Consider the following 17,638-nt stretch of genomic DNA (forward strand, 5'->3'; position numbering starts at 1 on the left):
TCAATAGCCAAATTTTGCCCCTTCTTTTCTGACAAGGTCCAACTACATTGCGTCAGCTGGTCTAGAACTTGTCATGTAGATCAGGCTGGTCTTGAACTCACAGTGATCTGCCTGCTTCTGCCTTCCAAGTGTTGGGAACTCTGTAATTTTGAATCAAGATGGAATGAAAGCAAAACATAACTCATGTCTATTACTTATACACTGGAGAGGCTGAGGCATGAGAACCATCTTGAGGTCCAGGCTAGCCTGGGGTACAAAGTGAGCCCCTGTCTCAAAAAACCAAACTGGGGCTAGTGAGCTATCTCAGTGGTTAAAAGCATTTGGCACAGTCTGATCTGAATTTGGTCCTTGGAAACCATAGTTTCCAAGAGGAAGAGAACCAAATACACACACACACACACACACACACACACACACACACACACACACACACACACACACGAGTAATAAATAAATATGTTCTAAAAACCAAACCAAGCCAGGCATAGTGTTGTGCACTTTTAATCCCAGCACTCTAGAGGCAGAGGCAGGCAGGAGGATCTCTGTGAGCTCATGGTCAGCCTGGTCTACACAGTGAATTCCAGGGCAGCCAGACCTATATAGTGAGACACTAACTATCTCAGAAAACAACAAAAACAACAAAACAAATAAAATTCCCCAAACAAAAACAAACCAAAGAACACCGACAGAATGGAAGGCAGGTTAGGCAGAGTAGAGTCTTCACTTGCATACAAGAAAAAGGAAGCGACTAGTCATTTGTGAGAGCTCCTGTAAGTGACCATTTCTCACAGATCCCCTGAACACTTTTAAATTATTTGAAAAGAACCCTCCTCCACCACTAAAAAAAAAAAAAAAAAAAAGGGACTGGACTGCAACCTTTACCCAGAGTAACTGTACAATTCATTATATTCTTCCTGAGAATAATTTACATCCCTCGACAAACTAAAAGGAAGGTATACTTTCAAAACAGAACACATGGTGTAATGTTTGTACATCTAAAAACCACATCCCTGTATGTCCTGCGGGGTCCTCCCTGGAAACAGACGCAATGAAGATCAGTTAGCTCCAGTGGCTGTAAGAGTCAACATGGCTTTAATCATTCTTATAAATTATATAAAAATGGAGAACAGGGATGGTTCTGGAACTTCTTGATGCAGCTGGGAGTGCTCTGGTACAAAACTGGCACAGAATTCTGGTGAGCAAAGACAAGAGTTTTCGTCAGTTTTACAGATAGTTTGCAACCCAATGCTTCAATATCCACTTTAAAGAAAGTGGAGACAGGGAGGGCAGAGTCCTCTTCCAAAACCACTCAGTCTTCAAAATATAGCTTTTATGCGCTTTCTCTATAAATGAGATTAGCATATTGCAACCCAGCCTGGACAGGAACTCAGACAGGAAAGATAGTCAGTCTCCAGGGTTTCAGGGAACCCTCCCTCCTCAGACACTTCTCTTCAAACTGGAAGCCATGGTCAGTAGGAATTACCACTTCTAGGAGCCCACGTCCCAACGCAAATACCAAGTGTTTTTTAAAAGCTTCTTAATGTACAATCTTCATTCTCAGAAAAATGCCACATTTTGGATCCAGATTTTTCTAAACACTATTTAGAAAAATAACAAAATCAAACCCATGTATAAGTGGTTAAACTTATACGAGCGAGACTTTCAGCTAGCTGTCATTCAGTTGAAACTGGGTGCGGACGACTGAGGACAAGGTTACTTCCTCGCTGCTGGTGGAATGCTAGAGAAGATCTCCCAAAGGGCAGGAAGCCTGTTCAGTGGCCAGTGGCTCAGTGTGGCCGCGTCTGCCCTAGCATTTTCAGTCTTGCTTGATCAATAACATCAAGTAGATTCTTGGCATCCACAGCTAGGGCATGAGCAGCTGTCAGCATCTGCTTCTTGTACTCCTGCTGCAGGCTAGTCATGACGTACTGCTGTGCCAGCTTCATCTTGCTGATAAGCTCACCCAAGTCAGAGTTTAACAGCTTTTGTGCCATCTCGATCTGGAAAGACAAGAGAGGGTCAGGAGAATAGCTCCCAGGTACCTATCCTGACTCTGTCTTTGGGCTTCAAAGACAAAAATAAAATAAAATAAATATATATTTCTCTCAAATAAACTTTCCTTAGAAGAAGCAGGATGAAGTGTGCATGGTGCTGCACACCTGCAATCCCAGCCATTTGGGAGCCATAGGCAGGCAGCTCGGTGTATATAGTAAGTTCCAGTCTAGTCAGGGTTATACAGTTAGGGGGGAAAAAAGCCTCATTTTATAATCAGAGAATGTGACAGAACCAGGAGATGATCTAGTCCAAAAATACACACGCTAACATGAATAACCATAATACCACACGACCTGATGAAGGCCACACAGGAGAAAGACCAAGGCCATGCTTTTTTTTTTTTTTTTAAACCATGCCTACTCTTTCAGGCTTTTTGTTCACTATTTTTTTAAATATTAAACAAAACAAAAACCTTTATTATATATGTTATGTGTGTGCATTGTCCATGTGTCCAGGTGAGTAAGGTGGCCAGATGAGGGCTTCAGACCCCACAGAGCTGAATTACATTTGGTTGTGAGTTGGCATATGGGTGTTAACTGAATGAGGGTCCTCTGCAGGAGCAACAGGTGCTCTGAACCACTGAGCCATCTCTCCAGGCCTTTTTCTACGCTTTGTCTTAGTACTCTAACTACTGGCTTTCAATAGCTATTGCTTCCTATCGCCAGTGTCAGAGGACACCCTTGAGCCACTCTGCAGGGCTCACAACTCTTGCTAATTTTTGGTTTGTTTGAGACTTGCCTCTTTATGTCATCCTTCATGTCATCATGGCTGTCCTGGAATTTGCCATGCAGACCAGGCTAGCCTCTGCCTCTGGAGTACTATGATTAAAGTCATGCACCACTGTGCCCAGCTCTTCCTGCTTAATTAGTGAATGGTGACCAGAACTGAGACATCTGCTCTTTCTCTCTTTTATTTTATTTTGGCTTTTTGAGACAGGGTTTCTCTGTGTAGCCCTGGCTGTCCTGGACTCACTTTGTAGACCAGGCTGTCCTCCAACTCATGATGATCCACCTGCCTCTGCCTCCTGAGATTAAAGGTGTGTGTCACCATGCCTGGTTTTTGTTTTTTTTTTGGTTTTTCGAGACAGGGTCTCTCTGTGTAGCCTTGGCAGTCCTGGACACACTTTGTAGACCAGGCTGGCCTCGAACTCACAGCGATTCGCCTACCTCTGCCTCCCGAGTGCTGGGATTAAAGGTGTGCGCTACCACGCCCGGCTCTTTTTTGTTTTGTTTTGTTTAAGATTTATTATGTACACAGTGCTCTGCCTTCATGACAGAAGAGGGCATCAGATCATATTATAAGTGGTTGTGGTAATTGAACTCAGGACCTCTGGAAGAGCAGACATCCAGGCCTACATCTGCTCTTTTTGTTGTTGTTTGTTTCATGAGACAGGGTTTCTCTGTATAACAGCTCTGGCTGTCCTGGAACTCCCTCTGTAGTCCAAGCTGGCCTCGAACTCATGGAGATCCACCTGCCTCTGCCTCCCAAGTGCTGGGATTTAAGGCGTGAGCCACCACCGCCCAGCTACATCTGCTCTTTTAATGATGCCAGGGCACTGAGCACTTTGGGCTGTGGATGAAGGAGTGAATTACATCTGGTGGGAGAGGCCTTCAGGGAGCTCTTATAGCTCAATGGCATAGTGACTACAGGAAGTAGCACACAAAAAGCCAGTCCTCTGCCTTAAAAAGACCTCACAGAAGACAGCTGGATTTGGTACAAGTAAATCAGCTTCAACAAGGACCATGCTCAGCTGACCTTTATTTTGCTCAAGGTGATGTGCATAATTGGGGAAGGAAGACATAATCTAGAGAACTGTTCTAGAAAGATGGCTCTGATAGCAGAGTGAAGGTAAAATGGGAAGCATAGGGACATTACAGGCATTCAAGGGAGGTGATAGGGCTGTGAGAACGAGACATCCTAGAGTTGTGTTGTCTGCACATGAATGTGCTAGGTAACTCACACCAGTAGGGGGTGGCCTACTCCACCCTCTTCATTAGGCTCTGAGTGGGTTTCTATGACAAGATGGGACATGAGTGTTAGGTGTGTCAGCTAACATCATTGCCTGGGGAGAAAAGGAGGAAGAGTGTCCTACTGCTGCAGCACCCACTTGGAAGTGGCAACCCAAACCCAAACCCAAACAAACAAGAGGCAGGCTTCTTGGTCTTGGGTGTTCCTCATTCCACTGTGAGATGCTCCTAGAGAGAACCACTCCAGTGAACGCTTTGGGGTTTGGGGCTCCAGCTGCTGCTCTGGGTTCCAGGGGCTGCGGTTGCAGTCACCTTTGCTGAGTTGCTGGTTTGCTGTTTCAGGGGTCTGCTAGAATCCTGCCCGACTACGCCAGTGGAATCATTCCAAGGAACTGAGTCTAAAAAGGTCGACTTCTCCTGTTCCCATTAACCTCTTTTCTTTCCTGTCTAGGGTAGGTGGGCTGGGAGGGGGGTGTAAGCATTAAAGAAGCCCAAACAGGCTTGCTCTTCCCTGTCTTTCGGTCATGCCATCCTGCTTCTCTACAATACAGGAACAATGGAGCCAGGTGCTCACAGGCTGAACTCTCTGAAACATAAGTAGTTTATATTGGGCACTTTGATGACTGAGACAGTGTCACAGCTGTCCTCGAGCATGATGCCCCTCCCCCCAGAACTGTGGCCTACCTCTCGATGTGTGCTGGCTGGGAGAACAGGAATGGTCTCATCCACAGTGGCCAGTAAGGTCCGCAGGGCCAGGCCGACTTCCTAAGACAAGAACCAAAGCAGGATTAGGCCGACACCGATATTGTTCTCTTGGGAATGCACTTTTTACTGCTTTTCTTTCTGCCAGTTGTAAGGAAATTTTCTTCTTCGTTTAGACAGTGTATCATTATGCAGCCAAGGCTGGCCTAAACTCACCATAATTTTTCTGCTTCAATCTCCCCAATACTGAAATTACCAGCATGAACTGCCACACACAGCCCATATATAAGAAACACATATACCTGTGTGTGCTTGAGTACTTGACCAGTGTTGCATGTTACTAGGCTCCTGTCCCTGAATATTCAGAACTGACTATCATTTGCTCTTCTGCCCAAGGACAGATACTCACATCAGAAGCTCCCACAGCAATGTGAAAGGTAACCCTTTCCCTTTTGTTCCACTGAGCTTCCAGATAGATGGTAGAGCCTTCACAGCTCAGACTAGCAGGAAAAGGGCATACCCTTCTTCCAGTGCATTTGATCTGGCTAAAGAGAGGTTTCCCCTGCCTGGAGGCAATGTGGACCTGATTTGGGAGCATGATTGGGAGTTTTTCTCTATCCAGAACTATGCAGAAATTGTAAAGAAAAGGCCTGCGTGTGGTGGCATCCTCCTGTAATCCCAATACTTCTGAGAATGAAAAGGAAGACTGCTCAGAATTTAAGGCCATCCTGGGTTGTATGAAACAATGAGGGGGGAGGGGGAAAGAAGAGGGAGAGAGGGAGGGAGAGGAAGAGATAGGAGTTGGGGGAAGAGATCTGAGGATTTAGTATACTCCAACACACAAGTGAGCCAGGCATGAGTACACAAGTATGGTGGTTCATACTTGTACTTCCATAACCCCAGGCTTTGGGAGGATAAGAATCTGTGAAGTTCATAGCCAGCTAGACTGAGCTGTATAGTGAGATACTATCAAGAAATAAATCTCCTGTCTCTCCCTCTAGATGCTAGCACAGCAGGTGTGTATCACCATGTTATTTACAGGACAAAAGGGAAGAAATCCAGAGCTTTGTATATGCTATGCTAACTACCAGAGGTACGTTCCCAGTCATATACCATCCCTTTTTGAGAAAGGGTTTCTCTGTATAGCCCCGACGTCCCGGAACTCCATCTGTAGACCAGGCTGGTCTCGAACTCAGAGACCACTCGGGAGGCAGAGGCAGGAGGATCCCTGTGAGTTCGAGGCCAGCCTGGTCTACAAAGTGAGTCCAGGACAGCCAAGGCTACACAGAGAGACACTGTCTTGAAAAACCAAAAAACAAACAAAAAAACCAAAAAACAAACAAACCAACCACCCCAAAAAAAAGAGTGTTGGATCTCCTGAAGCTGGAGTTATAGGTAGCTGTAAGTCACCATGTGGGTTCTGAGAATTGAACCAAGATCTTCTAGAAGAACAGCAAGTGCTATTAACCACTGACCCACCTCTCCTTCTCCATACTTTTTACTTATTTATTTTTTGTTTGTTTGTTTTGTTTTCTCCTAAGACAGGGTTTCTTTGTGTAGCCCTGGCTCTCCTAGAACTCACTCTGTACATCAGGATGGCCTTAAATTCACCGAGATCCACATGCTACCTGAGTACTGGGAGTAAAGGTACACTCCACTAAACTTAGAAGCAACAGTAATTAGAAGACTCTGCTTCTTCAAGGCATTCCCAACCTAGTGCTTGCTGATAGGAGCAAGTAAGAGCTACAGCAATTCCTGAGGATGTTTCTTAGTGACACTATCACCACCTGGGTCTTTATATCCAAAGCATCAGCTCTGGCTTCCCTGGGAAAGGAGGCCATCCCCGCCATACAGAGTGACTGCACTTTACCTTCACCATAGGGACGTACTCCTCTGGAGGGGCTGGCTGGATTTTGCTGGACATTTCAATGACAGCCTTCACTAGGCCTGTCACGTTTTCATACACCTTGTCATTGGACCGGTCCAAGTTGGCAGTGGGAGGGGGGCTGATTTCCTGGGGCTGAAGCTGATAAAACAGAAGCTGGTCATTTCTTGCTCTCCAGGAGAGAGTGAGGTATCACCACAATTAAGCTAGAGGGTCTTTAAAAGAGATCAAAGCAGATACAGAGGCAATAGATTTTCTTGTTTCTTCAGGACATAGTTCAGTTTGAGGATGACAGTAAAGCCAGTCATCCAAGGGACAACACACAAGGCAATGATGTCTTCTAACTTTGAGCTCAGTTAAAGGAAACGAGAAGGAATCATATACACTAAAGTATACAGATTCAAAGAGGCAATTAAATGTCCCAGACTCCCAAGTCATTCACGAGGGAAACAACCCAGAGAATTTATAACCAATAATTTATTTTAGGGAAAGCTACCGCTGCACCACTAAGTAATTAAACACTCAACGTCAATACAAAGTTCTGCTCACCTCTGCTGCCTTCACACACCAATAGTCAAGTGCTCATGCTCTTTTCATGATGATAGATGTGGACTGACAAGCATCTGCTTTTGGCAGACACCATTTGTTTGCATAAAACGACTCATGTTCAAGTGGCAGAGAAGGGACGTCCTGCCAGTCCTATGCTGACAGTTGGGTAAACCAAGGCTGGAAGGGCTTGGCAAGTAGTAATGAAGATGAGCGTATGAAGCCTTGGGTGTAAAACATGTACCCAGGACCTGGGCACAGAGCTGCCACAGACATTACCTATGGCATCCTGAGTGCTGAGGGCAGATTGACACAGGCCTCCTAGGAAAGGCTGGCTAGTGTTTCAAAACTCAAGTTGTGTGTATATATTTTGGAAAGATTTAACTGTATAACATCTATCCAATTATGGATCAGCTATGGCCCTCAGGCTATACCAGATTTCTGGGTGCCTTGTTCAGGCACATTGGACCAGATAGCTGTGTCTAACTTCACTGTAAAGCTGGTCATGTACCAGTCTCTGGAATATACACATGTTCTTTTTGGCATCTGTCAGTCATGATAGGTGACAAACAAAGCAAGTGTGCCCTCCCACAGGGCTATCCACATGCTACTCCAGAATCACATGCAGAGAGCTGGATGTGATAAAGCGAGCCAGACAGACATACAGACATAATGTGCTTACCCTCCACGGCTATTGTCGAACAGAAGGTGAGGAAAAGTTAAAAGAATTTATCAGAGAAAGGGAAAAAAGAAAAACAAGATTAATAAGGCAGCAGAAAACTCCCATATAATACATGAGCAGAACACCTGGGCACTAGCTACAAGCCTGCTGTGTGCTCTCTGCTCACACTGGCTGTCAGAAGCGCCTGTGTCTGCCATGACCTCTTTGCACAGCACATTTCCAGAGCTCTGCCATGCAACATTTGTTCCCATGAGATAAATGAGGACAGCATGCAAAGCCTGTGAGTGGCAATGGGCAGACGTGCAAGAGTCTAGAGAGCAAGGCTCTTTGTGAGCAAGGAGAAGGGTGTGTGTGGTCAATAATTTGCCATCTGACTCCCAGAAGACTGTGAAGAAACCATGCTGCCCCACAATCACTGCACATGGTCTCTCAGCCTTAAGTCCCTGAATCTCAGGAAGCATTTAGCCACTGTCTAAGATGGACTTATGGCTAGGGACTACGTCCAAAGACCTCAGAAACTTATTTTCAACTCTCTTTCCTATATATTTTTGTTGTTTTATGTGTATACGTTTTAAAATCTTGTAAAGCAGGATTTCATTATGTAGTCCAGGCTAGTCTGAAACTCTTGACTCACCTGCTTTAACATCTCAAAATGCTTGAACTGCTGGTATAAATCAGGTTGGCATTTTTGTTCGGTAAACTGGGTGGCTTTCATGTTTTATTTCCTCAGTTCAACCCCTAGCTATCTTACTATGAACAGACTGACATGGGATACACAGTAGACTGCCACCTACAGACCTATCTAAAAACCACCATAAGCTCCACAGAGCCTTCAGTTAAGAGATGCCAACACGCTGGGTGTGGTAGTGCATGCCTTTAATCCCAGCACTTGGGAGGCAGAGGCAGGCAGATCTCTGTGAGTTAGAGGCCAGCCTGGTCTACAAATAGAGTTCAGGACAGCCAAGGCTACACAGAGAAACCCTGTCTCTAGAAAAAAACAAAACAAAACAAAACAATGCTAACATCCAGAGATTTCCTGGCCACTGATAATCACAGTGCAGTCATCTGTCTCTTCACAGGTGGTGTGTTTAAACAGTACAAGCACAGGAAGGTGTGTGGGATTCTTGGAGGAGATATTTAAAGAGCATTACATCAATATATGAAATAACTGTTTAGTTTCAGTAGGCCAATGGAAACTTAGTTTAATCTGCCTAAAGTTTATTTTTCTTTTGCATGCCACCTTTTGATCAACGAGTCATAGGAAAATATTGTCATGATGCCTCTAGGACCCTTCATAGTGGCCTACCAGAAGCCAGAGCTTGGCTGGAGAAACATCTACTATAGCTTTGTTGTTGTTCAGAGTTTTGATAACTTAGAACTCCTGGAGTGGCAGTTAAAAATTCACCATCCCCTAGAGACAGCCACAATTCCTACTCTGCTTAAAACCCAGAGAAGGAGCCAGGCGTAGTGGTGCATGCCTGTAATCCCAGCACTCAGGAGGCAGAGACAGGCGGATGGCTCTGAGTTTGTGGCCAGCCTGGTCTACAAAGTGAGTCCAGGACAGCCAAGGCTACACAGGGAAACCCTGTCTTGAAAAAAAAACCCCACCAACCAACCAAACGAACAACAACAACAAAAAAAGAGTGCCAGAGAATGAAAAATAGGACGTGTGAGCTCAGCGGTCAACTGCCTGCCTAGCATGAGCACTAGGAAACAATACAACAAAGAAAATTGGAGACTATGATTGGCTAAATGTTATTTTGGTGAATTGAGCTGCACATATTCAAGGCAAACCATTTTTACATCAAAAATTTAAAAAAATCACAATTGTTCCTTTAGGGTTTAATTACCTGTACCAAGCAGATAATAAAAAAGACATATACAACTTTACCTAGATGAAGTAAGTCTATTTCTCACAAGATTTCTCCTTATAAAATACCTATATTAAGGGTATTCTCAGATATACTAAATCATGATGTTATTCTCATCACGAACTATGGCATAAGGGAAAACGTCAGGGCTCTAGGCCAGCTGTTCAAAGGCCTGCTCTTGTGGCTTCTGAAGATGAGAATAATTCACTACTCTAACTTTTCCTTTCTCTTTTCAAATGTAAAGATACAATATCAGGCGAATTATATCTTTGCCTTGCCTGTCTCTTTCCCAGAATACCCAGTGTTGTTGACAGAGCTAGCCAGAAGCTGCCTGGTTTCACGGAGCTGACAAGAGCTAGCAGGTGTTCTAGGCCTGATCTCCTTGGCAGGGGTATCCTCGTCAGTTCAGCTGTGTCTATTCCACTTAACTGCACAAGTCTGTGTCCCAGTGGGTCCATGTCATCTCAGGAACAGACATGGCAATGAAGCCCTCCCTCAGAGCCACAGAGGGCTCTGACCACGGTGAAGATGTGCACTGAGATCACATCACTCTGATCACTCCAGAAGAGCACACTTTCAGTGTGCAGTCCAGGGTCCTTGGATAATGGCATGCTGATCCAATCACTGGCTCTGAGTGACCTTGAATAAACTGTTCTACTTCTGCGAACCATTGTTATCTAGTATAAAAAACATGACTATACCAACCCTGTGAGACTGATGGCAAGGATCTGTCAATGCAAGTAGCAGAGACAGCACTAAATAACAATCTGTACTCATCTGATTTAAGATTTCATCCATTGCAACATGCATTTTTTTTTTAAAGACAGAGTCATGTTATGTAGCCTTGAACTCAAATCTTCCTATTTGTTTCCTGAGTGCTGGGATTAAAGAAACACTACCACATGAATGATACATTGTTTTGTATGTCTGCGTGACTGCATGCACATGTATGGAAACCAGAGGTCAACCTCAATTACTGCTCCTTAGGTGCCATCCATCTTGTTTTTATTTTACTGTTTTGAGACAGGGTATCAGCTGTACAGCTCTGGCTAGCCTGGAACTCACATTCTAGACTAGGCTAGCCTTGTAATCAGCGATCTGCTGCATAGATTACTATGACTCCAGAGTATTGCAATTAAAGGCCTGTGCCACCATGCCCGTCCATCTTGTTCTTTTCAGAAAATGTCTCTTAATGGGACCTGAGGTTCAGTGATTGTGCTGGGGTAGATGGCTGGTGAAGCCCAAGGATCTGACTATCTCTACCTCACCAGTGCTGAGATTTTGAGCATATGCTACCACACCTAACTTTTTGACATGGGTTCTAGATTGAACTCAGGTCCTCAAGCTTGTGTGGCAAGCACCTTAACCAATGACCTGTCCCCCCTAGCCCCTCACTAAAAAAGCAAAGCAAACAAAACACCCTCCTCCAAAAAAAAAAACCAAAACAAAATTCTAAACCACTAAGAAACACATTCTATCCCTATTCTAGAGCTTTTAAAATGCAAAACAAAGAAATATGGGACACACAGAAAGACAGTCTGTCACCCTGAGTGAGAAGTAGGGAGGTCCAATCTTTACGGACTGGACTAGAAGACAAAGGTGGAGGCTGAGGTGGGCTCCTCCTTCCTGTTCTCAGGACAGAGATCCAGGAAGAGGCAGTGATATCTGGTGACACAACCCTAGGAAGACTGAGGAGTCCCTCCAAGAGGAAGGCTCCAGTAGTACTTTATACAAACAATTCTGAGCAGAGGGGAAAACATACTTTCCACAAGGGCATTTTTTTTTTTTTATAAATATGTGTAGACAACAGTGACTCCCACTTATCCCCAACATCTTGGCTTCATTTAAAACAAGAACCATCTCATGTATTCCCATCTGGCTAGCGGATGCTGGCATAAAGTCCCTCAAGACTAGCATGCTCAGAGAGTCCAATCAAGAAAGAGTCCATTCAATACTTTTCTAAATCCTGAGAAGTTCAGAACAAGGGCTGCTAAGTCCTGGGTCTTCCTACAGTACCCTTGTCAACATCCCTAAACACAACATGTGCTGAGGACTCAGTGATTCCACCAACCCGGAACAGACAATACTGCACAGATGCCCACCTTGACACCCTCGTTGTAGCTGTCTCCAGGGCTGCTGATGCTAGACAGGTTGCTTAGGTGGCCAGGTGCTCCAGGGCGAGGAGGTTTCTTTGGTGGAGCTGCAGGATCTGGAAAATCAAAAGGATTCCATTGCACATTAGTGAGAAGACTTCCAGGCACCTGCAGCCCCACTGCTACCTAGCATTGCTACAACATACAGGAAGCTCATGTTCTAAGAGAGGGCTCCTGACGGTTTATGTAAGTTCAGCTTTCTAGTACTCTAGGCACAGATCTAATGTGAACACTACACTAGTGTGCAGAGGAAGACTGTGACCATTACAGGGCACTCCACTTAAATCCCTCTCCTGCCAAACCACAGGTACTTCCTCACACACAATGCATTTCCTCACTTACCTGGTTTCCCCACAGGCTGGTAGATGTGTTGGTTTCCAGTCTGTGGGAGAAGAAAAGTTCAGTCAGCATACTGCTGTACGTCAGATCCAACTGCCCACCTCCCTTTCCCCTGTTCTTTTTCTTGAGTTCTCTGCTGGAGTCTCAAGATACCTGACAGCCTCAGTTGGGTGTGATTAGGCAAGTAACCAATGTATTTGAGTGCTGGCTAGTCTTATGTCAACTTGACACACAAACCTAGAGTTATCTGAAAAAAGGAAACCTCAATTGAGAAGATGCATTTATAAGATCCAAGTGTGAGGAATTTTCTTAATCAGTGATTGATGGGGGAGGGCCCAGCCCACTGTGGGTGATTCCATCCCTGGGCTGATGGTCCTAGGTTCTATAAGAAAGCAGGCTGAGCACTCCAAAGGAAGCAAGCCAATAAGCAGCACTCCTCCACACCCTTTGTGTCAGCTCCTGTCTCCAGGTTGCTGCCCCATTTGAGTTCCTGTCCTAACTGCCTTTCCTCCCCAACTAGCTTTTTGGTTGTAGTGTTTCGTTGCAGGAACAGAAACCCTAAGACATAAGATACTCTGGGATTTAACACAGTGGTCTCAAGGTCTCATTGTTCGCCATTATAGGTCTAAAACTCGAGGCCTTCATAGTGTGTGCTCATCCTGCTGGCTGCTTAGGACCCCCACCACTCCTCTAGCTGATCACTTAGATCATAGTAAGCATATAGTCAAAACAATTCTAGGAGAGGACCTGGTCGAACTGGTTGCTAGATGTCCCAGAGGCACTGTTTGTCAGGACCCAGTGTTATCTAGACCACTCTACAGGCCCAGTCAGGAAATAACAATTCATAGACAGTCCCAAATCTACCTCCTGCTTCCTGCCTTTTCAGGGTTTCTCTGCAAAGCACTGACTGCCCTGGAACTTGCTCTATAGACCAGGTTGGAATCAAACTCAATAGATCCACCTGCCTCTGCTTCCTGAGTGCTGGGATTAAGGCACGTGCCACCACTACCTAGCTAAGTCCTAAATCCTTTTAACCATGGATGGATTAAATAAAAGTTCTACCTAAGACAAGCCCTTCTCCAGCTGTACTGCCTAAAACTGTATAGATGTATGTTTTTATCTGTGATGGCAGGGTCTTTCTATGGAGTCTAGGCTGTTCCTCCGCTCCCATGGTTTAAGATTTATTGTAGAATTAGGTGTTTCTGGGGAACCAACCAAAGACCTCCTGCAGGTAAAGTGCATACTCTTATCACTACGCTGTCCCCACACCCCAGCTCCTCAGGGAAAAGGTGTGAAGAATGATTCTCTAACAATTGACTTTTACATGGTATTTTTTATTTCACATGTCATCCATTTACTCAATGTTAGGAAAATTACTGAGCTCCTGCTCTGCTCCTGCTGTGGGTACAAAAGAGATGCCTGCCCTATGTGGCTGACAGCAAAGTAAAGAGAGATAGTGGGCACATAGAGTACACCATGAATTCTGAGCTGAGCCCTGAGGTGAGGACATGCAATAGTTTGGAAGCAGGAAGTGCCTGGGGAACATCCAGGTAGCATGAATGAGAGGAGCCAAACATCAGGGCCAACGTGGATAGACCTTTAACAACACTATCTGTGGGTTGTGTTGTACTTACAGGCCCAGGAGTAAAAACTCACACACAGTATGAAAGTGTCTCCTCTCAGAGCATTCTGGAGTCTATTTAACAAGGTACACATGTACAGAACAAAATCCATAGGTAATTGCATGAATTCTGTCTTAGGGGCTAGCTGTTTAAAGAAAATTCAGCTATTTCTGCCCTAACACTCAGAAGAAAGACAGCTTGCTTGAGTAAGTTTTAAATGACCATGAGAAAAGTTGAAGTCATGCCCAGCATGACATGGCAGACCTGACATCCCAGGAGGTGGAGGCAGGAGAGAGTTTAAGTGTAACCTTAACAACTGTGTGTAGTTGTTACCCTTATCCTTACAGGACAGTAACTCGTTATCTCCGAAGAATCTGGTACACGGCACATTTTGACAGTCTTAGATAACATTCATGTACTTTACAGAAGGGTATTCTATTCCTTATCATGAGTGTCAGTATGCTTGATGTCTCACAGTAAATGTAAAAGACTCCATCCAGCACAGCAGAATTTGAGACCAAACTCTGGGGACAGTGCAGGTAGATGCTTACCGGACTCTGAAAACTCCCATCCTCCCTGTCCATGCTACCTCGAGAGAGCCTCACGTCTGGTTTCTGAAATTAAAAAAAAAAAAAGAGGGCCAAGATCAATTCACTGATATGTGTATGTTATTGACATATTTTTGGGCTTAAGCCCATCACTTTATACCCAACTCTCACACACTGCAGTTCCAACCCCTTGACAATACCAGCTTCCAGCAAGTCTTCTTGCCTCTACCCACAATGATCTCAGTGTCATTGTGCTGTTTGTGTTCCCAAGTGGTACCTATTTCTTAGATATGTGACCAGCCCTCAAACATGTCAGACATGTGCTCTACCAGTAAGTTTATGCTCAGCACACATGTCAACCTGAGGATTTTTATCTTTGTTTCTTAAATATTACATATTTATTTAGTGTGTATGTGCATATGCATATACTACGGTGCATGAATGGAGGTCAGAGGACGACCTGAGAGAGTTGATTTTCTCCATCATACAGGTCTCAGGAATCAAACTCAGGTTGTCAGGCTTGGTATCAAGTGCCTTTTACTCACTGAGCCATTTTATGTCTCCCCCCCTCCTTTTTTTTTTTTTTAGTTTTTCGAGACAGGGTTTCTCTATGTAGCCTTGGCTGTCCTGGACTCTCTTTGTAAACCAGGCTGGCCTCAAACTCAGAGCGATCCACCTGCCTCGGCCTCCTGAGTGCTAGGATTAAAGGTGCACACCACCACACCCAGCTGGACAGGAATTTTTTTAAAGCCCCCCCCCCCTTAAAAAGATTATTATGTATACAGTGCTCTGACAGCAGGCCAGAAGAGGGCACCAGATCACATTATAGATGGTTGTGAGCCACTGTGTGGTTGCTGGGAATTGAACTCAGGACCTTTGGAAGAGCAGGTGGTGCTGTTAACCACTGTGCCATCTCTCCAGGCCTGGACAGGAATTTTTAAGATGCTGGAGTTTACAAGGCAGCCTGGGCCAGTGAGACAGCTCAGGGCTCCTGACTTCATACTCACGTTGCTGGAAAATGTCTACGGCTTTCAATGCAGAGACTTTCCTCCCTAAGAGCCTGAAGTGGGCCCGAGGGCCGCCACAGTAGGCAGGCAGGCAGGCAGCCTTTTGCTACTATTTCCTAGTTCCCTTGTTGATTTTCTTTCATAAGGACTGACTAAGTCCTCTGTGTGACAGGAACACAGAGTAGGCTTTATGTAGACAGAACTTCCACATTTTTAACTTTATAAAAAGTCCATTTTTTAGTTGAGTACTGTACATATAGTAGTAAGAAGCCAAGTAACTATTTTTAGCAATGCTTGGAAGAAAAACAAGTTTCTCATTAGACTGCAGTTCTGCCCTGGCTGCTAGCATTTTGGCAAAGGAGTCCGTTAGCAATTACAGCAGTGATTCACACGCACAGGCCACTTAATAAAGGCCACAATCGTGAGCTGGGGACAGGATAGGGGACACAGTGCAATAGAGAGCATTTCCTGTCAAGAGGTCATGTGACATCAAGCAGGTGCTGCTTTCACCAAAATTATTCTGTGCAGGACCATGATCTAGGAAAAGATCACTGACTCACCCAAGCACTTGGTAATTGACTCAGTGGATGATAGTAGCAGCTAACAGCAGCAACGCCAAACCTAGCATGAGCTCTGGAAACCTAAGTCTTCCAAGCACTAATTACTGTGATCTAGGTGGAAAAGTTTTGGACAGTGCTATGCCTAGAGGTTGTCAACTTTCAAGTAATAGAGTGCATTGGCTCACAGTCGGGAGGAGTACAGCTCACAACTGCTGAGGGACATGGTGGATGTCTTCAAAACGTTCCACAGAAAGCTGGACAGGAAATTTTTAGGATTCTGGAGTTTATAAGGCAGCCTGGGCTAGTGAGACAGCTCAGCAGGGGAAAGTGCTTGTTGTGACAAACCTGAACTTGAGTTTGGGTACCACATTCCATGGTGGAGGGAGAGAACCAGCTTCTCAATGTTATCTACCTATATAGTGCACATACATATGCAGAGATGACATTCAGAAGAAATAAGGAAGTTTGGCTTGTTTACTGTATTTCCTTAGAAATGTCATTTTCCTATTGATTTTATTTCATAAGAGTATTGATCTATAATGGTTTACACACTAGAAACAACCATCATTTCCTACACACACAGCTCTCTGAGAAAAATATACTACATTCAGACTGCTGGAGCCTTGAGGATCCAACAGACGGCAGCTCCTGAACTGCCTTTTACCATGGTCTCTTTAAAAGTAGCTGCACATTCTCACTAGTGCCTTGGGTTCAACAGTTGTGGGTATTCTGGGGCTGGACACAGGGATAGGTATACAGCTGTGAGATGCAGGAGCCCATAGATATATGCAGATGATTGGTTTTTGGTTTTTCAAGACAGGGTTTCTCTGTAGCCTTGGCTGTCCTGGACTTGCTTTGTAGACCAGGCTGGCCTTGAACTCACAGCGATCCGTCTGTCTCTGCCTCCCAAGTGCTGGGATTAAAGGAGTGCGCCACCACGCCCAGCTGATATATGCAGATGAAAGCACACATTTCAGATGGGAGGGGCACCTCTGTAGACAGGCATTCTCCCCTACTCATACATCACCACATTTGACCCTGATTCCATTCTCACATGCACTTCTGCTCAAGGGCAGGGGCATACACCCACATATCAGTGGCAACCCTCCAGAGTGTGTCTGCTCCCAGACATATGGGGAGTAGGAACAGTGTTGACAAGTCAGATGCACAAGGACAAGAAAATGCTTACTGACTCCAGTGCCCAGAACTTTCTATGTTAAGCATAGAGCCTGGATGAGATGGGAAGGACACAGACTGTTTCTAGGAGCCTTCAGTTTGGCAGGGAAAGCAGAAGAAAATAGAAATAAGTGACAATATTTCAGAGAACATTTCGTTGTGATTTAAATAGGCCAGTAGTCACTAATCTAATAGCTTCTTACCAGCCCCCACATGGAGCTCAAGAGGGAAGCCCTTAGGCTTGGCTGCTTCCTCCTTGACCACTGAATGCTCTGCCCATCTCCCTTCAAGGGCTCTACATGGAAATGAATGCAACTGCAGCTGGCATTCTGAAGAGAGCAAGTGGCAGGAGATACTTTGATGTTTTGATTTTTTTTTATATCAAATTAGGAAGAAACATTGTCTACTCTGTGCCCACCCTCCAGGTTCACCCTGGGGCTCTATACCTGTTCTCTGGGGCTGAAAGGCACTACTTTCCAGACTCTTTTTTTTTAAAAGCACTTAACTTTCCTTCTCTGTCCACTG

The 17,638-nt window shown here is 44.9% G+C and overlaps 1 protein-coding gene across 14 annotated transcripts in view; it reads right to left on the reverse strand.

The window, feature by feature from the left end:
• Positions 1-1,073: 1,073 nt before the first annotated feature.
• Positions 1,074-17,638, reverse strand: part of PTK2 (protein tyrosine kinase 2) — a gene marked incomplete at its 3' end in the record, with an annotated part of 207,235 nt that continues 190,670 nt past the window's right edge. For 9 of the 14 annotated variants that reach the window (XM_084803037.1, XM_084803036.1, XM_084803034.1 and 6 more), the window contains 6 exons: positions 14,374-14,436; positions 12,204-12,243; positions 11,817-11,917; positions 6,595-6,765; positions 4,707-4,787; positions 1,074-2,000 (listed from right to left, as the gene is read on the reverse strand). In XM_084803037.1, the coding sequence (XP_084659163.1) occupies positions 1,788-2,000; positions 4,707-4,787; positions 6,595-6,765; positions 11,817-11,917; positions 12,204-12,243; positions 14,374-14,436 (669 nt within the window). Of the gene's footprint in view, positions 2,001-4,706; positions 4,788-6,594; positions 6,766-11,810; positions 11,918-12,203; positions 12,244-14,373; positions 14,437-17,638 lie in introns of all 14 variants that reach the window. The other 5 variants (XM_084803035.1, XM_084803047.1, XM_084803044.1 and 2 more) reach the window with 1 other exon arrangement.

Source organism: Acomys minous (assembly GCF_964271855.1).
Source record: "Acomys minous genome assembly, chromosome: 12".
Taxonomy (NCBI): domain Eukaryota; kingdom Metazoa; phylum Chordata; class Mammalia; order Rodentia; family Muridae; genus Acomys; species Acomys minous.